Source organism: Ascidiella aspersa, chromosome 1 (assembly GCF_963924565.1).
Source record: "Ascidiella aspersa chromosome 1, kaAscAspe10.2, whole genome shotgun sequence".
Lineage (NCBI taxonomy): Eukaryota > Metazoa > Chordata > Ascidiacea > Phlebobranchia > Ascidiidae > Ascidiella > Ascidiella aspersa.
The window spans coordinates 31080513-31103278 of record NC_139447.1 but is presented as its reverse complement, the minus strand read 5'-3'; the positions used below and the strand labels follow the sequence as shown (position 1 = coordinate 31103278).

At 37.1% G+C, this 22766-nt stretch overlaps 3 protein-coding genes and 1 pseudogene across 4 annotated transcripts; all 4 read right to left on the bottom strand.

Annotated features, from left to right (window-relative positions):
* Positions 1-6908: 6908 nt before the first annotated feature.
* LOC146169756 (glucosamine-6-phosphate deaminase 1-like) lies at positions 6909-8329 on the bottom strand. Its single transcript, XM_083383681.1, has 2 exons — positions 7707-8329; positions 6909-7254 (listed from the first exon to the last, which is right to left on the bottom strand). The coding sequence occupies exons 1-2, from the start codon at positions 8298-8300 to the stop codon at positions 7003-7005; spliced, it is 846 nt and encodes a 281-aa protein (XP_083239807.1). The 5' UTR covers positions 8301-8329; the 3' UTR covers positions 6909-7002.
* A 202-nt stretch (positions 8330-8531) lies between these two features.
* LOC146169755 (TBC1 domain family member 16-like) lies at positions 8532-11892 on the bottom strand. The gene has a single exon (XM_083388737.1). It carries the CDS (start codon positions 11844-11846, stop codon positions 9858-9860), a length of 1989 nt encoding a protein of 662 aa, XP_083244863.1. The 5' UTR covers positions 11847-11892; the 3' UTR covers positions 8532-9857.
* A 1823-nt stretch (positions 11893-13715) lies between these two features.
* LOC146169754 (testis-expressed protein 52-like) lies at positions 13716-16988 on the bottom strand. The gene is made up of 5 exons (XM_083389342.1): positions 16572-16988; positions 15838-16174; positions 14857-14996; positions 14415-14571; positions 13716-13882 (listed from the first exon to the last, which is right to left on the bottom strand). Exons 1-5 carry the CDS (start codon positions 16733-16735, stop codon positions 13778-13780), a joined length of 903 nt encoding a protein of 300 aa, XP_083245468.1. The 5' UTR covers positions 16736-16988; the 3' UTR covers positions 13716-13777.
* Positions 16989-19480: 2492 nt separating this feature from the next.
* On the bottom strand, positions 19481-22284 carry LOC146169753 (aldo-keto reductase family 1 member B7 pseudogene; annotated as a pseudogene). Its single transcript, XR_014494784.1, has 2 exons — positions 22003-22284; positions 19481-20249 (listed from the first exon to the last, which is right to left on the bottom strand). The product of XR_014494784.1 is annotated as an aldo-keto reductase family 1 member B7 pseudogene (transcript).
* Between the last annotated feature and the right edge of the window lie 482 nt (positions 22285-22766).

The following is a 22766-nucleotide window of genomic DNA, read 5'->3' as shown; positions in this document are numbered from 1 at the left end:
TTGTTGTTTATTCTTGTGTGCAGAATAAAAGGGTTAAAGTAAAAGTGTCCCCACCAAACAATAAATAGGCCTAATGTTTTAAAACTATAATCGTAGAGTAGAAAAAAAAACATGAATCGGAGTTGAATATTAGGATTCGATGTTTTTTATTCATAGTTAATATTTTTTGTGATCTACACCAGGATGGTCCAAACCCAGGGAACACGCAATATCATTTTGCGGGTCACTTTTTGATTTTATATAAATATTTTGTATAGTTAAGCTACCAGCTTATTTAGAATAAGTTTAGAACGCTAAAAAAAATTACACAAATATTAAAACACATTTTTCCACGGTAGTTTATGTGTACGGCCCCAAAACACTCAAATTATATTGCAGCCTAACATGTTGACTATCTTGGACCACCCTGAACTTTACAACAAAATACTGTTTTGCAATGGCATTGAGCTGACTTAGCAGTCAGCAGTAACCACTTTTGTTTTCTTTTTGAAGAAATTTTGTTAACGTTTAATTAACTGTTATTTATTTTGTTCTAATTTTTAAATATGTTTAAACATAGATTTATAAAATAAAATAAATGATTTGAAAACGTTTAAATTAAACTACGGTATATTTTTGTCAACAAAATTTAAAATGCATTATCAAACAATTTTAGCAGTGCCATGCAAGGTCTCAGTAGCAGGGCCAATGTAATAAAATATTAATCTCAAACCTAATTACAGTCGATGTGACGTAACATGTTTCCTTGACGACAAGATTAACATCTGCGTCCGTTAACACACAAACGTGATTAACACGAATAGCTTTTTGACGGAACGTTGCGTCGTATTTGTGGCTTCGCAGCACCAACCAAAAGCGAACTTCCAAATGGTAGTACAAAACGTACAAATAAAATCAGGGTAAATAACTTGAATTTGGTCTCATTTGTTTTTTTAAAATAGTTTTTAATAAAATTTGGCTATATATCTTAATTTTTACACGTATATAAATTGCTATATAATAATGAGCACTGGAATAAAATTAAACCAAAGTATTTATATCGAAAAACTTTTTTCGAGTAAATTGAAACACTTATTCATATTACAGTTACACAATATATCTGCTGAGCTAGTGTTTCATCAATTGTTACGTCACACAACCCATGTCTACCGGTTGAAAACAAAACAGAGTTAAGATGCCCGGCAGGGTTCAAAATGACGAGGAACATTCACAACCTCATCACCGTGCTTTCTCCCTACGAAGTAAGAACTCGCCAAGGCGACGCGCGGTGTTCATATGGAATAAGGGAAAACAAGGTCGAAAATGAGGCCGAAGTTAAAAAGTTTAATCAGCAGCCTTGGCAGCTGACTAAGTCAGACGAAAAGTACGAAATTATCGATCGTAGTAAGCGGCTGGCAAAGGTATCTAAGTTCCGACATGAATACAACCGGCTCTGCCGCGCAGTTAACTTCCTGCCAAATCCTGTTTCAAAGATGCTCTACACGGAAATGAAGAATAATGTATCTGCTAGCCAGGTGAATGATAGGCTATGTAGGTAGAAGGTCTGTAAGCAGGGTTGCCAGATAGAAAAAACAAAAAAAAAAAAATTACTCTAAAAAAAGGCCAATAAAGCCAAATCTACTACCAACTCCAACAAGCCTATGTTTTTCCTTAAATAAATAAAAAATGCAATAAATGGTCATGCTGGATGCTGGTACATTGAATTTCTCTTTTTGTGGCAATTTTTCTTAATTTTTTTCTTTTTTTGTAAATTTTTCTTGACAATTTTTTTCTCTTTTTGGGTCAATTTTTGGGTTTTGGGTCAATTTTTTTTAGCCGAACCGGAACTGAACCGAATAATTTGAAAAAACCTGAACCTTAACCGAACCCGAACCTGTAAACAAAAGCGGTTCGCTCCAGCATGACGTGACAACTTCTATTTTACAGAGTCAAGTTACGCCATGCTCGAAATTTTATGAAAAAAATATGAATATTGAATAAAAAAATCGTTCATTTTTTATTTTTTAGATATTTCAATATTGAGTTGCTGTTTTTTCAATAAGTCACGGAACTTAGATTAAATGACTTACAACGCAAAGATTATTCTCTACATTTATCGACCCACATTTTGAGATTTAACGCAAATTATATTGTATCTGAACCGGAACTTTATGAACCGGTTTTGAAATAACGATGTTCGAACCGGAGCTGAACCGGAACTTTTAAATTACTCCGAACCGAAACCGGAACTGAACCGGATTCCGAAAAAATCCTTGAACCCGAACCGAACCTGAACCGGAAAAGTCAAACGGTTCGACTCCCTGTTATAAACATCGTAGAAAAGCAAACGACCGCCTTTAAGATGACATTTAAACTGCAACCAAGGTGTAAATTTCGTCTTAACATGTGTTGGGCCTTTTATGTTTTCCTGTGCCAACTATATTGTGCCTCATATATCGTAGAAGACGGGTCGCTTCTTTTCTTTCGTCTTTTCCACATTTACCCGAGTCTTTTTAATTTAATTGCGTGTCTGTTTTTTCGGACCGAAATTTTTATGTGGCAGAACTACCCAAACAGTATTGAAACATGTTGGCGGAAAATGTGATATAAACTTTGATAGAGTTTAACAAATAGTCCACAAAAGCCTAACATATTAGTTTAGCTACAACAGGTCACCGTTAATCAGGTCAACACCAAACCCTACTTTGGACAGATTAGCCCTAAATCGGTCCTAAAGTCAGTCATATTAAGATGTATAAACGTTATTACTTAGTAGTAAGACACAACATATATAGTCCTAAAATAGGTACCGGTAACATGAATGACAAATGCTAAAAAAACAGAGTTTAAAATGTACATGTTCCCTATAAGCTGACCAATGCTTTAAGAGCACAGAGGTGATTCCGAGACAGACGATGCTGCTGTGTATACCCGAGCACGAGAAAAATCGTGAGCCGCCGTGTATGACGTATTGCAGCCCAAAGCCCAGCCGAATGTGCGTCACGAAACGAGGTGGGTCAAATTTTAAACACAGTTTTTGACGTTCAGTTTCTCAAACGCCAATTTCTTTATCCTAGGGGTCACCTATTTTTTTATGAATAGGCTAACTGACGATCGTTTGCAGACCGAATTTAAAAAATGTGTCAAACTTATCAAGTTTTTTTTTTAATTGTAACTGAATTTTATCTTTACGAAAGGCATTCAGCAAGGGCCGGAAGAATAAGCTACACCCGTTGGTCAAATAGTTTGGTCACCCCTAGTATATCGCGCTGGGACTTTTTTAAGATTTCAAAATCGCGAAGATAAAACTGGTCTGCGTTCCAGTGGTCGTCAGCGAACACTTCCAAAACCACAGATATTGACAAATCTTTTGCCACAAATACAGTCCTTCATTCAACAATGGCATGCTTAAGTCAGCGCATTCTTGTAATGTCAAAATTTGTTAAAACAATATGTTTAAGTCAAAATTTTAAATTTTTAGATCGAAAAACAATCTCCCTGTAGATAAGAGAAAAAAAAGCAAGTCTTTTTTTCCCAAAAAAATATATTTTTTGAATGCAGGCACAAACCAGATCAACCTTTAGCGTCGTAAGAACCGCTTTAATTTTTAGTTTACAGCATGCCTCTATCCAATGTTCCGATTTTATATAAAAATATTTGCAAAAGCGGCAACATTAGTAGGGTACGTCAAGAATTTAGAGACAGCTTCTATCGTTAGGCCTATCTATAAAATAAGTTAAAAAAAAAAAATTTGTTGTGTTACCGCACACTTAGGCGGTTTAGCCAACATAGCAATACATAAAAACTTAAGAAGATAAAGATTATTTGGATAGTTGTCGCACAAAATTGTCACTCATGTTTCTCCTGAACAGACAGCCCGCTGTTGAACATCGTAGAATGTTCCAGATTTGCGAAGCAAGCCGCCCAGATGCCGTTGTCCACAGTGCGGGTGCTCAGCAGCCTTGCGGTCTCGGTTCTTCAAGCGGTCAAGTACCTGAAGAACTTTGGCGAAATCGAGCGAATCACTCACCAGGGCCCCAGGTCGTTTTGCGTCGTTTACAGGTTCGTTATTAATACAATTAAACCGCTGTAAAACTCTATCACTATTGTACGATGTACAAAAAAGCAGGACAAGAGCGTAAAACGACGTAGAAGGTTTTGAGCAGATTATGGAGGACTAAGCAGAGCCGGACAGAGATTTTTTTAAAGGGGCAAAGAGGGGCAAAGAAATTTTGACTAATATATTTTTTACGTTTCGCAAAAATTAATTACATCTTTAGTTTTGTACCCTGGAATAGCCTACTTTGGGCTCCGTTAAACCACAATATGTACAAACCCAATGAAAATGTTCAGGCTTTAGCGGAGGGGTCAAAGCATCGTGGCCCTCTTTTTCCGCCCTAGCTCGTGTAATAAATGCCCATAGTCATGTTTCTGCCGATACGCAGGCGCATATTGCGAGTGGAGGCCGTCACGCTATCTCGAAATAACTCACCGTGCTATTTCAATTATGCAGCAGCCTGACGAGCGCTTGCGACGCCGTACGCAACAGCGACAAGCGATACCTGCATTGCAACTGGTACCACGCCAGCCTACAAGATCGCAAGTTCATTCGCCGCAGAAATCAGGCACTGCACGTCATCACGAAACCATGATTAATACGACGATATTAAATCGCACCCCACCAATTCACTTGGCCTATATTGATTAAACGTTGGCGTCGGTACGCCCAGCGTATGTTAGCGCGCGCGATTTTTTAATGAGCGGCAAGTCTTCGCTCATTTGCCGGCGCATCCTTGTGAAATCAGTTCCCAAAGGACATGGTATCGTCCGGGGATTTTCTGGTCTGCCACTGTGCAGAATTATGCCGTTTTTAGAGTTTGAAAGCTTCAGGGTAGCCAAACTGTACTTTAAATGTGGAGTACAACACCGGTTATAAAACTCCCAACGCGGTAAATACGAATAAACATTGCTGTAACTGTAGTTAAACTTATTTGTATTTTAAGAACCACCTTCTGCAGCAACGGGATCAATACGATTTTTTGGTAACAGCTGCGGTTCGCACGACCTAACCTACAAACACGTTTTTATGACGTACTTTAAAATAACGAAGTCGCAAAACGTGTGACAAAACAAACACCGGCCTAAGTCGGCTAACGCGTTGTTGTCGACACGCTTGAAATCACCATAATACTGATTGAAAATACGTTTTTAAGTCCAATCTAAAATGAGAAAGGCAAACGACTAGTAATAGGTTTATTAAGCAACATGAACATGTATAAAATAAAATGGACAGTTTCAAACTATTTTTGCTTTGTACCGAAAACAAACTGAATCCATATCAACTTTTCATCAAAAAGAAGCAAACACTATTTTACTGACACTGGATGAACAAACTTTTAGGAAAATACTTAAATATTGCATATATAAATATATATATTCAGTGGAAAATGTATGACAATTTTCGTAGAGTGCAATATAGGCATAACATAATTGCAATGCAACATGAAGATTTACATATAAAGATCCCAGTATTAGTGAGAATTAAATAATCTTATTACTTATAATTATGTATATTTCATGTGCTATTTGCTAATGAACAAAAGGTTTTACAATATAGTTTAACAGGATAAACATACATAATTTTTATTCTAATTTTAATGTTTGTAGTTACACACAACTTACAAGACTTTTTTTAAGTTTAGGCACAGTTGGCAGAGAACATAAAACAGCACTGAGAATGTTTAACATGAAGTTACTACACAACCATATAAAGTAACTGCTAAGTGGAGTGGAAACATCTGATTGATTTGAACTAATGAAAGTATGTAGGGGGCACAAACCTTTCTTCTCAATTTTCTGTATTGGGAAAAGTATTTCTGTGGATATTTTATTTTAAATAAGAAAAATTACGGTAAAAAATTGTATACAATAAACAAATATATATCACAAACCATGGCCAGTTGGAACAATTGTTGAACTTGTTTACTAATAAAAAAATAATATTGCAAAATATGTTTTACAAGGTATCACACCACAAACTGGTAAACATATAAGTGGACTGAATGGAAACTAGTCACTTTTCTTAATCAAATTATGCCAAGGGCCAATGAGTAATAATTATTGCACACACTCTGACCTTGATGTAAAATTGACTTTCCTTGGCACTTGCCCACAGAGAAAAAAATAGCACTTTGCCCACAGATCCTAAATATGAAACCATATGGCTAGTGGCTACATTTTTCTATGTAAAGACCAAGAGAGAAACAACTTACTTCATCGTCAAAAAAGCAAAAAAAAAACTTGTAATACAGAGTAATTTATTTAGCAAGCAGAATAAAACTAGGTTTAAAGCCAATGGCATACATTGATGATATTGATCACAAATTTGAAATATATAGGGACATTCAATTTAATCAATAAATTGATTTAAACATAATGAAAGGGGATTGATTTGCAGGGTACTGAATTAAAATTACCCGTGGACATTACTTACTGGCAATTGAAAAACATGTTTTAGGTCTAATGTTGAAACACATAAATTAGGCTGGTAAGTTTCTATGTAAAAGTAAAATAAAAGAACAATTTGTTGTATTGAGATGAAGTGACTTTTATCAAAGGGAGAATTTAGGTAAACTATTTGGTGATTGTGCAACTTAACTGCCTCAAAAGACCTAACATGTCAATGCAGTAAAAAAAAAAATAGTTACCTCATACCAGTGATAAACTGGAATATAAGCATTTTGTAAATCAACTGAAAAAAAAAAATAATTTTTATCCATCAGTTGTTGACTGGCAACTGAACTAGATCTCGGAAGCAGATAAGTCTTGTGCTATATAGCATTATTACATATTTTTACTTCATGCTTCGCTTACGTGCTTCTATGAAGTGTATAATTTTTTCGAAAAAAGAATACCAAGAGAAACTTGGCTCAGCAAATCTTGAAAAAAGTGACTGCGGTGTACGACATAATAGCCTCTTGAAAAACCAATAAAAATTTGTGTATACTTGGTTTCTTCCTTTTTCTACTTGGTTTCTGCCTTTTTTTCATCTGCACTGGGATCAGTGTCCTCAACCAGTTTGTTGTGAATGCTCATGAGGCCTTTGAAGTACTTCACAGTGCGAACTTTCAGTTCCAGAGTAGCATTCTCGTCACAAACGAATATGGACTTTGCATGTTGCTGAAAAGCCGACACTGTCCACATGTGACTCACGCCACCTTCTATTGCCTTGTGCAAGGCATAGGCTTTGTGTGCCCCAGTTATCAAGATCATTACCTATCATATAAATTCATTAATCAGCGAAAAATAGGAATTTTTTGTTTGTCTTTTTTGAATGCAGTAACTTTGGGAATTTACAAAGAACCTAAAAGAATGGAAGTCTACTTTTTTAGAATAGCTCCTCTGGTCATTTTTGTTCTCCAAAGTTTGCCCTTTTGGGGGTGAACATGTTTCAGTGTGTTCCTTTTTTGGTATAAGTGTCGACTTGTAGAGGTCGATAAAGAAATATAACTACCAGAGGAGCTTTTTCATATCTGGTGCTCAACAGTTTATGTAAAGGGGTAGTGTTGAAAATAAATGTAAACATTTTTTGAATGCTTATATATTTATCATAGTTAAAATATTATTGAATAAAACCACATAAATATTTTACAAATAAACAGAAATATTAATATCTACCTCCTCTAAATATACATAACTAAATACAAACAATTGCCCTTAATAATCACCTCTTTAGCATCCATAACAGTTCCTACTCCAACAGTCAAAGCTTGTTTTGGAACTTTAGCCAAGTCGTTGTTAAAAAATCTAGCATTGGCCAAAATTGTGTCTTGTGCCAAAGATTTGACCCTTGTTCTTGAAACAAGACTGGAACCAGGTTCATTAAAGGCAATGTGGCCGTCCGGCCCGATGCCACCAACAAATAAATGGATTCCACCAGCTTCTGTTATTTTCGTCTCAAAGGCATCACATTCCTCGACTAGATTCTTGGCATTTCCATCTAGAATGTGTACATTTTTTGGGTCGATGTCGATGTGTTTGAAAAGGTTTTCAAACATAAAAGAATGATAACTCTCGGGGTGAGATCTGGGCAGGTCCACATACTCGTCCATGTTAAAGGTCTTCACATACTTAAAGGACAAAACACCAGACTTGAAGAATTCAATCAGCTTCTTGTAGGTACCCAAAGGAGTACTGCCAGTTGGGAGACCAAGGACAAAATAATTATCGGGTCCTGGGTTAAACTCAAGAATCTTGTTCCGAATGTACTTTGCCGCCCATAGACTGACTTTGTCATAATCGTCCAGAATCACAAGTCGCATTTTTTCGCTATTAAAGTTTCTAAACAATAAAGACCTACAATAGAAATAAACACAACTAAATGTTAACAGAGCAACACACTTCTAATAGTAATAGGATTTGTGCAAATATAATGGCAAGTACGTAAATGTATTGCAAGTAACACATGTTGTTTGGGTCAAGGAACTCAAAAAAAAAAAAGCATTACGGAATAAATTACAACTTTTACACCAATAAAGCATCAAGGAATCAGTGATTAATTTAGATACACATAAACATGTAACGTTTAGATTTTATGCATTTTAAATATATTACAAAAAGTTAACAAATGCGTCATTTTAGTACACTTAAGAAAAATATTATAGCAATAAGTTTAGATTGTTCAGTTGTGCAATTTGTATACATATTAGGCATTAATTATGCAACCACCAAAATAATTCAGGTATTAATTAATTTAAATATCATATTTTGCTGGATTTTATAAACAGACATATTAGGAAGTTCCACTATTTGAATCATCTTTACAGGAAATAGGTTAAACTTAATATATTTGAAATAAAAAAAATCAAGAAAATTGGTAAAAATGAAAACAAATTAAAAAAAATAATGTTGATGAGAAAGGAATTAATTTTTATATAAACAAAAACAAAAAATATTACGAGTTACAACAAATATTGTTTATTGGAACAACTTCACAGTTTTGTCAACAATGCTTTAATTATATATCACTTGTGTATATATAAAAAACTTTAAATTAATATTTTAAACGAGGAGAAAGGTCTATCGAAAAATAGCAACCAGCATGAGGCAAAATATATTTAAAAGAAAAACAATTTGTCTTAATTAACACCAAGTTAGAGACTATGGAAATGAGCAAAAATGCAATGCAAGTATGTATTGTACAGTGTCAAGCACCAGCAAAAGTTTCACCTTCAAACATGAAGCTTCATTTTTTGACACAAAAAGGTAGTACTGTAAAGCAAATGAAGTGCAAAGGTTTAAGGGGAGCAAATAAACTAATCTATAAACCAAGCAAAATTACAGCTGCTGTGCAAAATATGATTCATTGATGTAAAACAATTTTAAACTGTACAAATGAAAAAATAAATATACAGGTTTAACAAGATGTTAGCGGTTAGATTAAGAGCATGCAATATTATTAATCTACCTTCATTAAAACTACACAATTGTGATTGTAGCAATGAGACAGTGTAAATAATAAAACATAACGTTAACACACAACAAGGAGTGTAAGAAGGTTTAATAAAACTGAAAAACAGATATATATTTTATATGTTTGTAGCATTTGTTCTTGAGTAGGTATTATTCGGCTAAATTTTTAGATTGTAAATCACAGTGAATAAATAACAATGGATTTTTAAATAAATTTAAAACCTCAAATATGCTATTCATTATTATGCTCAGAGCAAAGAACTTTCAAAAATTCCAATTTTAACTAAAATACAAAATTGGAATGCAGTGGACAGGTCAAGATAGACATTAGGCAGGGGTTACATCGGTACATGTTTTGAAGAATTTGCAGTTGGTTGGTTGTACACTTTAAAACGTGGCAGAGTTTTTCAAAAAAATTTACTCAACTTAAACCTTTTCATTGGGTTCCTATCGACCTCGCCACCATAGCGGCAACCACCTTGGCACTCCTGCCCGCCACAGCACTTCACTCGTGGCATCTGTGAGGTGACATCCTGGGTTTGGGGAACGCAGAACAAGTCATGCAAAGTGCACGGAATGGAGGTGGATGTCCTCATCGTATGCAACAAGCCGCGAGCTTTGCGCAGAACAAGGGCACCGTTCATTTGCATGGATAAGTGAGAAAAATGGAGCAGCATTTCATCAGAGGCGAGTTTGGTGTCAGCAACGTCAGTGCCGTACATTGCAATGATGGCTACACAGACAAACAGGTGGAAGTAGTTGGTCTGGTAGTGAGCCCAGCAAGATTCCCATATCATTAACGCTTCTGACTCCGTGAATTCTCGTTTGAAGCATAGAAGGATCCACCTGTGGGCAAATAGCAACTCGGTAGCTCCTGGGCCACAGCTTAGCATGTGGTTATAAAAGGAAGGAACGAGTATGCGCAAAAGTTCTCTTAGGTAGAGCAGCTGCTTTTCCATGTCGGCATCGGACGGCGAACTAATGAAGATGGTTCTTTGCATGAGACCGACGAAACACCAAAAGACGTCGCTTTCCTCCACTATTTCGATCAGGAGCGGTGAAAGCAGGTCTGACATTCCTTGAGTGTAACTGGTTCTTGTGTATATTGCATAATTCATTAGTATACGCTGCAATGTATCAAGGTTTGGATTCCCTTCGCCGTGGTAGAAAGGATTTGCACGGTCAGTTCTAAGAACATCCTTTTCTACTGAACAAGCAACATTTTTCAGAAAATCTTCCACTTCATCGGAGTTTAGTAATGCTTCCTGCTCACAGTTAAGAGCAACGTACTTGTGATATCGCTTCATACGTGTTTCGTCACGTTCTGTTACGGTTGTGTTGAACTTATAATATTTCAACAAAAATGGCCAAACTGTAGGCCGAAGTTCCTTTTGAACACCACCAAAAAACACAGCTTTTTGTATGTTTTGCTGGTTTTGAATGCAGCCAAATTCATCCATATGTAGCATCCATGTATCTTCTGTCAAACCTCTGTACAAACCTTCCTCTGGGTGGCGCTCTTCGACAGTTAGCTGCGGCCGAATAAACGAGAAGTGATTAATGCTCAACTCTAGATCTGCCTTTTGAATCTGCTTTATGTTATTCTTCCATTCTTTTAAAGCTGCAAAGACACAGTCCAGCCCACCATTGTGAAAATGAAGAACTTTGTACTGTGATTCTCTGCTTGCAATGACAAGCTCTCCTGTGGTACAGTTGTCATTGCGGAAGTATACACGCAGTGATCGCATATGTGCTAGGTTTACCGTAAAAGACCCAAAGGCCTGATCCTTGGGTGGCCGAATAACATGCCCATGATATGCTGCTGTCTTCTTCTTATAATGAATTGAGTTTTCAGGAAATTGAAAGTTGTGGATTGCGAGGGGAGATTTCGACAAGTCCAAGCTGTTTGTGCTGCAGTCTAACAGATCTGCACCAAGTGTGGAATCATTATGGTCCTTTAAAATGTCACTGTCAGCTAAGACTGGCATATCATGCTCTTCATCTTGGTCAGCGTCGCTGAAAGATGTCACCGTATCCGTTGGAGAAGCGGACTTGTATTCAGATGTTGCTGTTGACTCTGAATCTGACAGATCTTCACCAGCACCCTTCATAATAAGATCACTTTGAGGTACTTTAGGTTTCTTGGGAGAAAGAGGAGAATGGCTTTCGCGGCTTGGTTTCCAACTTAAAATTATGGAGAGAAATTCATCTTCAACCCTTGCAGAAATACTCAGAAACCCAGAGTGGTGTGTTATTGAGTTGGATAGGAGTCCTGGTGGATGAATACAAACATTGTTCCTGCAGTATAAAATCTCGCCATCCATTGGAGGAATTTTGTTTGAACCTACATTGGGCAGGGCAAGCATCTGGAAAAATTGCTTTGAAACCTTTTCCATAATAAATATATGTACACTAACGGACTAAAAATTAAATGATTTACCGTTGCCACCTTTAAAGATAAAAAACAATATCATTTTACAAGAAGGAAAAAATGAATGACCAAACGAAGCAAACCGCATTACATATGAGTCAACAAATCAAAACGCAGACTGTTGTACGTTTAATATGACTAATGGATGACATTGACATCGACGGTCATTTACCGGTCTGCATTCTGTGGCAGGTTCACACCCAAGAGTTTTTTACAAGCAATTTGTGTGCATACTTTAACTGGTAACTTGCATATCTAAATTTCTGAAAATGGTTGAGTTGTGCTAGATTCCCGAACTTCGGGGGTGCACAAAACCTTAATTGCACACCCGGAAATTTGGCGCTGCATACCTGAGAACTTGGTGTGAGGTTCCATGAAATGCAGACTGGGTCATTTATCTAGAAAGTTACCTAGAAAACTCTTGTGATGGTCACGCTAAAAAGCTTTTACTCTTTAAAATACATGGTAATATGATTATAAAGTTACAAATGAACAGCATGTATTCTGAAGTCAGTGTGCATTTCATGGCACTTCATGCCAAAATCTCGGGTGTGCAGCAGTTTGTAAATTCAGAACCTTGGATGCCAGTCTGCATTCTGTAGCAGGTGAACAACCAATATTTTTTCAATTAGTACATTGCACAGTTAAATATCGAAAAATAAAGCTGAATTGTGGTAGGATTTATTACCTAAGGTGTTCAAAACAAGCATAATTCCACACCTGTACACCGGCCCCTTTCATTATCAAGTTGCATAGACATGTATAAAGTAAATTAAACAAAAACTGGCAATATTTCGCTCTAAACAAGACAGAGTACGATTATTCTGAATTACGCTATGAACCGAAGACGAACTACATATCGTCACGCTCATAACCAAATTGCCTAACTAATTTTTTTATGATTTTCAAAGTTTTTGCCTAAGTCACTCCTTGTAACCATCCGCATCCATAGAAAAAGTGCCGGAGTCATTTTTTTGCACAAGCGAGTTAGAAATGACCTAAGCACCTTTTCTATGGATGGGGATGGTAACAAGGAGTAACTGAATCAAAAACTTTGAAAATCAGTAAAAAATGACTTAGGCAATTTGGTTATGAGCGTGACGATATGCAGAAGGCTTATCACTTCAATTCTAATTGTGACTTGCATCATTAGTTTAATTTTTATCCAACGAAAAACTTTTACAAATATTAAGGGCTATATAACTAAAAAATAATTCACCATATTGACAGCATTTTAACTAAAGCAGCATTCTGTGCACACGCGTGATATCGATTTTTTTCAAGAAAGCAACTTCAACAACAGCTTGCGTCAACTGTGAACAAGTAGAGTTAGAGGTTTTGCAAATTCCTTAAGAATAATAAATATTGAAGTTTATTATCGCCACCCACTGGACAAAATCCTAGTCGCGAGGACCGATATGGGGAATTTCCACAATAAAGAATATTATCAATTAATGTATCTTTAAATTTTTTTAGAAACAATTGCAATACGTAAAGGACAAAACTACGGGATTGGATGCCCACACTGACTGGGGACCGAAAACATATAATATATTAAGTTTTAATCGTTTCATGATCGGATAGAAAAACTTTTAAATTGCTGTACAATACCATCCATTATCCCAGTTCATTCTTAGGCTAACTTTTTTGTACGTACAGGCTTACAGACAGGTGCCATGGTTTGTTCACTAGCTTCACTCTAAACAACTATGACAGCCACGCCTAGCTGTGGCATAATTTGACTCATAGAGAACGATCTCCATGTGCTCAGATGTAAGATGCAACGTCTTAGTCTATTAACTGTACCGGTAAACCAAAAAGAATTCGAACATATTTTATTAACGCAGTGGTAAATCGAAAACGACTCTCAAAATATCACGATAAATGCTGAACACATTAGTAGCTGGCAAGCAATTCATTTTGAAGAGCCTGTTTTCTGATATCACGCATCTTTTTGTTTTGTTTCTTCCACTTGTCCTTTTCCTTTTGTGCGTCAACAACCTAAAAACAAGAATTGAGTAAGATTAATTATTTGAGAATTACGGAGCATAATGCCAAGGTCGTTAGACGTAGAATGGTCATAAAGCCCACAAAGAACGAGGTAGCATTTGTCAAGGTTAATTTTCTTTATTTATGTTCAACGTCGATTTGAAAATTGTGAAAAAAATTGAAATGTATTCGTCATAATAAAAAACACAGAGAAGCTTTATATGGGGCCTAGTTCCAAACTAGATTACTTGGTTTAACATGTGTTTGTGTCGTTTCTTATATTCTGCATTGAACTAAAGCATTAAGTTAACTGCGGTTAGTTAAGTACAGGTCTCATAAGGAGGCCTACCCTTTAACTAAAACCACGTTTATTAGGTTGTTTTGAACATTTGTCAAGCTAAGGGCATTTTTTCGGCTGTTTTGATTGCAACGCTAATCCTACAGTCTATTACTTTACTCCTTAGGGTGCAAAAAATTTTGGAAACATTGCAATTTGTGCTCAAATAGCAAACTATATTGGTCACTTAACGGGAACGTCACTTACTCTGTCGTATTCAGGATTGTTCATTTTGTAGGAGAACTTCCAGAGTAGTCCTTTGTGTCTCAAGCTCGTGTTTCGTGATGCCAACGAGGCTGTGTCCGATTGGTGCTCGCGGTGGGCGTTGGCAGGGGCTGTCCCTCGTTGAGGTGGATTTTGGTATCTGATCGGTGGAATAAATCAACATTAGCCTATATACCCCAGAAAAGTGTTAGACTAAAAGGGGTTAAATTTAAACGCTTAGGGCTTAAAAAGTAAATGCATAGTGTTAGGTAACTTGCCTAAAGTTCTACTAACTGTAATGGTTTCATAGGTAGGTGCTAAAAAGTATCAGTATAATATGAGCACGGATAAACAAAATTTGAACATGTATGGGTGAACTCAGCCTTTCTTAATTTTAAACTCCAATACATATAAAATGGTAAGCAATTGTGTGTCCGATACCAACCTGTTGTTAAGCTGCATTGGATAGTGTCTGATTCTTCCCTGAGCTCGAAGTCTCCTGAAAGCAAGCGGAGGTAGAATTCTTCCCTTGTCATCGGTTGGAGGGACCCTCGCGTCCGACATCACCTTTAACGCTTTCATCTCCTGAAGAACGAAAAGCAATCAGGTTATATGAGGCTCACCTTCGAATAAAGCATAATAAAAAAGTTTAATGGAACCAATGCTGGGCTCAATCGGGATTTTTTATGTTGTATTACGCACGCTTTTCCACACTCAGCGAACTTTGGCGCATGCCTTATTATTGTTTTTGCGTCATTCATATAAGCCTACGTCTTTGCGAGCCTGTGCCTGTGGATATATTAAACTTCAGTATTCTTATCGCCTTTTACTCGCACAGGTTTTGTCTTCATATAGTGCCACCTGACTACCTCAGGTTAATAACAAAAGTTACCCGCACCACAAATTTCTATAAACGAAATGTAAAAAACAAAACCTTTCGCATAATAATCGTTTAAGTTGAGGTTAATCTTTGTATATTAGATTCCTATATTCTTACGACATTTCAGGCTTAACTTTTAGCAATGCACAGCGTATTGCAAAATTATTGTAGTGCAAGGATGACTAAGAAAGACGAGGCAGTTACATCATTGAGTGTGCGTGTCACGTTCAATCACAATTAATAAATTTAACTCATTCAACCTGGTGTCTTTTAAGCATCAAGTTAAACACGTTCACTGGAATTTAGCTTAAATTAAACTCAAACATTTTGGCAATGATAGTAATGTAACAATAACCGTAATTCAGAGTAGGCAACTAAACCATTTAAACATTTGTCAATTTAACAGTAAAACATTCCTCCTTATGGTTTACTTTTTATATGATGCGGCTTAGATATTTGGGGGGTTTATAAAACACGGACGCCAAACCTGGCGAAATTAAGATTGTATGTACAGCCATACCTCCCGACATAGGTTAACATTCGAACCTGGAGCTCTTTTTCCGTCCAGCTTATCTTCTTCTGCTTGAGCGCCGGATCTCGAAATATGTCGCCGTGCTTAATGAAGCTCGCGTAGGTGAAGTTACCCATTCGCGACGGAGGGGGGATGTTGAGGGGGTACATGGACGCCACCAGCGCCGACACGTTTCCCCCCTCCGACGAAAAGTGAGAACCCTCCCTGCTGTTAAAGTGCCTCCATACGTTGGCGTTGTAGTTGGGGTCGGGGTTCGGTGGATAAAGGGGGTCCAGTCGACCCGCGTCGATCCAGGTTTGGTAGGACGCGAGCGGATAAATTACCGTCGATTCGTTCCGGAAAGTTCGAAGCCTGATAAGACAAAAAAACATGGACGTATTTGTGTGTCCATTTTTTCACCCTTAAGAAGACAGACTTAAAAGAATTGAATTCTTTTATTATGATATTTTTCACAAGAGTTGATGAACTTATTTATTTATTTTTTTTGCCACAAAAGCTAAACAAATTTATAAAAAAATATAGAATTTCTTTATATCTTCACAGGCTGCCTAAAATTAGTAATATTTGATTTTAGTTCACTGTCTAACCTATATTTAAAATTTACCAGATCGCTCATTTTGTCTACGTTTACGCGCCATTCAAAAGATAAACATTTGTTATTTAAAATAGAACATTTGAAATCAAAAATCGCTGAACTTTTGAAATTTGAAATCGTTTAACATTTGAATTTTAAAATCGCTGGACTTACCGATGGTTGAGGCAAATTTTCGTGTCGGTGGCCGGCGTTTTCGCTATAGCGAGACGGGTTTCGGGCCGCGGCGAGAAGGCAGTTAAATGTGGGTCGTTTTGAGGGTAAAGTTCCTGCCTCTCTTGAATCGGACTCCGGTGATCGGGACTGGACGGGGACGACATGACGTAGTTGTGTAAAAAAATCACTTATTCCATAATTTGTTAAAAATTGGCAAGAATTTAATTATTGTTTTAGCACACGTTATTGGCAGAAACTTTCTTGAAACCTACGAAAAATGAATTGTAACACCAGACCAGCGTAGGATCCAGAGGCAATTCCCTCACAAAAATGTATTTTTCCCATTCTAACTACACATAAATGCAAGATTTTTGCCTTCGTCCATTTTAAGAAATCGTTTTAGCTCAAAAACGCCGTGCATCTTATCGTACCCTCGAAAATAAAAGTTTTGTCAACGTTAACGATATAAAGGCGTGTTTCGCTTTGAGCTAAACCATAACATATTTGTATATAGATTTGTATTTATAGTTTCACCACTAAAACCTAAAACATTAACAAAATAAACAAACTGTGTGGCGTTCTTAATTACTGCTTCATAAAGCCATGTTTAGATGTAACTTTGTCAGGTCACGTTTTAACGTAACTTTGTGACGTCTCCTCTAACAACTGTTTTACAAAGGCAGTTTTACCTTAATAATATTTGTAGTCAAAAGCAAATTGTTTCAAGTGCGACGAACTTGATGCAAAATGTAAAAATCAATTTGTAACAATTGCTGGTAAATACGGTTGATAAATATAACATCTCAGTAGAACAAAATATTTATCCAAGTGCGCCAAGATAAAAAGCAAATCTACTTAGCTATGCGACTTTGGAGTGGGCAATCGTGATAAATTTGCAACTTTCTTTAAAAATTTGACTGGTTAACGAACTTCAAAAGCTCTTGTGGTGAACATAAAAACGTAAATAAGCAGTTGGAGTCAAAGAGCATTTCAAAATGCTGCAAAACGTTATTCTCCTGGAGTATTATCTTAGTCGATAATAAGTGTGCAATCGGCAACAATCTGTGTATTATTCTACATTTGTTAACATTTGAACGCACCGTATGGAAGACAGAATATAAAAATATTTTATTGCTTATAAAAACGGTTCGATATAATTCACTAGTATGTTTTGCCTTTCCGTGGTTCTTAAACATTATACCTAAATCCCTATTTTAAAATATTATGAAAGTATAGTTTCTGTAATGAGCGTTTTTGCAGATGTTACCATAGACATCACGGGTAGCTTAAATAACAGCATGAAACCAGCTAATTAAATTTAAAGAATTTTGCTTTTATTCGCGCAGATATATTTTTCGTGGGGTTATACCCGGTAATGTGTGGCTGTACCTGGCTTTTACCATAATCATCACTGGTAGCTTAAATAACAGCATAAACCTGCTAATCGAGTTTAAAGGATTTTCCTTCTATTCGCGCAGATATATTTTTCGTGTGGGCTGTAACTATGGTAACGTCTAAGGAAACAAGATCCTCTTTACCCAAACTATTGGTACAATTACGCGACAGCGATTGTATTAAACATGTAGCTACTTTGATGGCACATTTTGTGACGGTACGTACGTCTTATTCATACGTTCCCCTTCATTTAAAATTGTTTGCGCCAAGCCAATTTTTCTTAATACAAATACAAAGGTCACCGTTCCCAGAGTATAGCATAACACCGACATAACACACACCGTTGTTTGTGACCCTCAGATAAAACTTTACCCATATCGCCCCTCCCAGGTAAACATTGGTTTCCTCACGATCATGTTACAGTCAAAACATTCGACATACTACAACGTTTTCCTTCGGAATGTGGAAAGCTTGCGAAGTTCCCTTAAAAACCGATTTAAAAACTGACTCTAAATTGATTGTATAGCTGTCTTTATCATGCTGTGTGCTTGTATAAATATTTTGCTGCTAGAAGACGAGCTGAAAATTATGTTTTTTAACACGTTTTGGTTTTTGTTCCGTTTCCCTTCTAATAAACCTTCGGACAATAAACCGTGGTGCCGTGAGAGGGCAAAGAAACATTGCTTTCATACCTTTCATGTAAATAGCTAGACATTTTGCTTCTTAATTTGACCCTTTGCGAAACTGAAAACCTTGCCAACCATTCCAAGAGCTTTTCAAACTAGATTTTTCAGTCGCGTTTACAGCTTTCGGCTTTCTCCAGCCTTTTGCGAACGGGGGCTGACAGACCAAACTGTAACTTTCTATCCAATAGTAACGAGTCGGCTTAGCGCCCGCCCTGAGCAAACCAAAAGGCTTCCTACCGATTTTGGCGTGCCCCGTGATACCTGAACGACAATAAAACGCGAACGCCAACAAACGCCATATAGCGCGCGCGGGCCTTTGTCTACAGAGTAAACAATGGGATCAATAGTATCGCGTCGTTACGTCACAAGGGCTCTCAGCCGGCGGCTCGAGGGTCGCCAAAATTGCAGAAAGAAAAATTCGAGAAACCAACTTTTTAGTGGACTCTCTCTACATCCGTTTTAACTCTGACGGCTGTTGATTACTTGTTTGTTTTAAAATTTTCAATACTGTGTAAAAAAAAGCTATTTTTTTGTCTGTTTATAAACTTTTTTTATAAAGGCTGTATTTAACGCAAATGCTTTTTTGTTAAATCGACAAACCATGAAAAACAATTTTGTAATCGAATTTACAATAATAGCCAGCGTAATAAGATGAAAGAGCATGAATTCTGCCAATGAATAAAATGTAATTCTATCATGATATACATCTCTACAAGATACCAGTGCACGATATACACCGATACAGGTGAATCCACACTTAAACTTATACTGTATTGTAAAAAAAAATACTTCATAAGCCATATAGTTGATCAATACTTTATTCTTGGCACTTCTTGAAAGTACAGATTTGTTCGTTTCCGATATATTCACTTCGACTAAACAAGTAAAGTTTGTAATCACACGATCGACTCTAATCCTCCGAATAGTTGTCTCGAAACGGGTGATACTTGTGATCGATGTCTATGCGCAACCAGCAGAGTCTTTGACCTCTTTCGAGTGAAAATATCGCCTCCATGTCCTCCACGTCGAGCGCGAAGTCGAACACGTTGAAATTCTCCCCGATCCTCGACGCGGTCACACTTTTCGGAATCACTGCGACGCCGCGTTGCAGCAGAAACCTCAGACAAATCTGTGCCGGCGACTTTTCGTGTTTTTCGGCCAGTCGCGCTAGTACAGGATCGTTTAGGACCAGGGGTCCGGCGTGGGTCACACCAGCCCTGTCCGAGGACCCCAAGGGACAGTAGCCGACCACAGGGATCCCCTTCGACTGGCAAAAACAAACGAGGTCGTTCTGGTTGAAATAGGGGTGGTTTTCGATTTGAATTAAACTGGGAACCTCGTCGGATTCCCGGAGTATCTTTTCCAGCTGGTATTTGTTAAAGTTGCTGATTCCAAGCGATCTGACGCGACCGGATGAGAGCAGCTTCGTCATTGCTTTCCAGGTGTCCAAGTAGTGTACACCTTCGTCTTTTTCGTCCCGAAGTGCCTCCAAGTAGTCACGGGATCCTCCTTCGTACTTGGCCGCTTTAGGCCAGTGCATCAGGAAGGTGTCTAAGTAGTCGAGCTGCAGACGACGCAGAGACTCGTCGAAGCACTCCTGTGTATAGCGATATGTATTGATAAATAATGTGGTTCGTAGAGTTTTGCATCAATATCCGCCTTGCATCAGCAGTCGGCAGACAAACCACTACCCGGAATACGTTGAAGCAGTTAAAAATATTATTACAAGATGTACATGGAGTGTATTTCTTTAAATGTGTACCGGTACTGTAGGTAGGTGCATTTAAGTAATTTGCGTTAAAATTTTAGTTCAACTCTAGTCAGTGTTAACAAATCGCAAGTAAAGTATCGGCCTTGAGTAGGCCATTTCCAAAAGCAAGTCAATTACAAAATTTTGTCAAAATTTACACGTTAGGTCAAAATTTGTCAAAAATTTGTAAAGTCAAAATCAAATAAAAGTGCACATAAATCGTTTACAGAATTAAAAAAAAGATATAGTCAGCTTTTTGAAATTCGTCGGTCAGTTGGTTTGAAATTTAACGTTCAATTTTATCAAAAAAAAAATTAGTTTTGATTTGTGTTCAAAGTCATTTTAACCGTATTATATCTTTATTAGAGCAATACACGGTATAAAAAACACGTGATTAATGTCGCCTAGCTCATTTAAATCAATGTATTTCTAACAGGTCAAAATTTTGTCAAAATAAATTATATTTAGGTTAAAATTTGTCAAAATTTTAAATTTTCAGGTCAAAATTTCCTATTTTTTTAGGTCAAAAATATTCGCCCTAATGATAATAAGTTATAAACTTAGTTGGTCAACGTGTTCCATTCTTCAATATTTTTTCTAGCTAACATTAAAACAAAATAGCTGTTAAACCTTCATTAGGCCTACATTTAAAGTTTGGGTTAAACCGTTTCGTAACCGATTTCACAATAAAGAAAAAACCTATTCACAATAAAGCATATAAGCAGCAAATTTATTCTGTAAAGCAGGGGTCGGCAACCTTTTTTGCACTGCGGACCGGTTTAAAACTGAAATTTTGTCGCGGACCGGCCTTAAAACCAACAAATGTTAAGTAAAGGAACTACTTTTTTCAATGTCCTAATTAAAATGCATTCTACACGCTTGGACACGCTTGGACACGCTTGGACACGCTTGAACATAAAAGTTAGATGTTTATCAAAATATCTTCTGGAAACCCTGCTACGGACCGGTAATGAACTCCTCGCGGACCGGTACCGGTACGCTGACGGGCGATTGCCGACCACTGATGTAAAGCATGTGCTATACAAGCCCGCCAGAATTGTAGCTGTTGATGTTTAAGATGAGAAGTATGATTAGCACATCACAAAAAGACCATACAAAATGTGTTTTTAATTTTTTGTGTCTGTGTCTGTTTTACAGGGTCATATAATCCCAGCAACAACCAAACAATAACGGGATGGGATGTGTTGCTGCAGGTAATCACTGGCGCATGTAACTTAACTTACTTTATTCCTATTGACCTTCATTTGCAGCTGTACTAGTGGGATGTAAAAACAATGCTTTTGCATATGAAATTCACCCAATAGTACTTCTTAAATTACCGTGTGACACATTATTCCGATGAAAACCAAAGGGTTAAGGCAAAGTCAATCATTTGTTTAATGATCTAAAAGTTAAGTGAAGTCATTTTTCCGAAAGACTAAAGTAAAGTAAAGCTATTAAGCTATTTTTAATAAGACACTTAGGTCTAGTTATTGGCTGACTTTATTTACAACATCTCCTTCCGGTAAACGCTGTGTAAGGCAGCTATGCATGGCTAAAAAAATAACAGCCGAACGAGTATAAACTTCTTAACCCACACCTGTACATGCTCTGGTCGGTTAAAGGTACGCCAAAGCTTGCCGCAAACGAACAAGTCCTCTCTTCGCACAGTCCCGTCTTCGATTTTCGCCCTAATCGCTTCGCCGATTACAGCCTCGTTACCGTAGATGTAAGCGCAGTCGATGTGGCGGTAGCCTAGATCTATTGCACAGCATACGGCCTTGTACAGTTCGTCTGCCTTCGACTTAGACGTTCCTAAGCCAATTGATGGCATCTTTATGCCGTTTCGCAGCACGACTGACTTCAGTTTGTCGTTATTCATTTACGTTTTCTTGCAGAAGAGCGTTCAAGTTTAAATTAAACTGCAAAGAAATACGAATTTGAATGCAAGCTTACAATCGTTCAAGTCAGTTTTGCTGTACTATCGTGAGTAAATTTGAAAAAAAAAACGATGCTTACGGAAAAGTTAAACGAACTAAACATAGCACACTACGTTTATCTTTAGAAATTTACTGTAGTTTTTTGCACACTGAATAAAACGTCTTGCTTTGCTAAATATTTCGGCTACGTCACGCATTGTGTCATTTTATAAATCAAATCAGTCACCAGACCTCTTACACACTGGAAAGCTTGTCTCTTTAAACACACAAGGCCTTTTAAGTGCAGATTGACCTGCTTGTAAAAACTCATGCTGGAGGCGAATATTGTATGCATGGCTCGAACCTTGCAAACAGAATGCAAAACCACGTGACACAAACAGTAACACCAGTCACGCCAGATCAGTTTAGCTTCATGTGTACTTTT

Bases quoted from the DNA above. Each gene is read 5' to 3' on its own strand.
- LOC146169756 (XM_083383681.1), bottom strand. From the start codon at position 8,300: ATGCGACTTGTGATTCTGGACGATTATGACAAAGTCAGTCTATGGGCG. The intron at 7,255-7,706 runs GTGATTATTAAG...TTTATATGATAG, and splicing joins CTGTTATGGATGCTAAAGAG to GTAATGATCTTGATAACTGG.
- LOC146169755 (XM_083388737.1), bottom strand. From the start codon at position 11,846: ATGGAAAAGGTTTCAAAGCAATTTTTCCAGATGCTTGCCCTGCCCAAT.
- LOC146169754 (XM_083389342.1), bottom strand. From the start codon at position 16,735: ATGTCGTCCCCGTCCAGTCCCGATCACCGGAGTCCGATTCAAGAGAGG. The intron at 14,997-15,837 runs GTTCGAATGTTA...TTCGTTCTTCAG, and splicing joins GGACGGAAAAAGAGCTCCAG to GAGATGAAAGCGTTAAAGGT. The intron at 14,572-14,856 runs GTTGGTATCGGA...TCCACCGATCAG, and splicing joins CCAATGCAGCTTAACAACAG to ATACCAAAATCCACCTCAAC.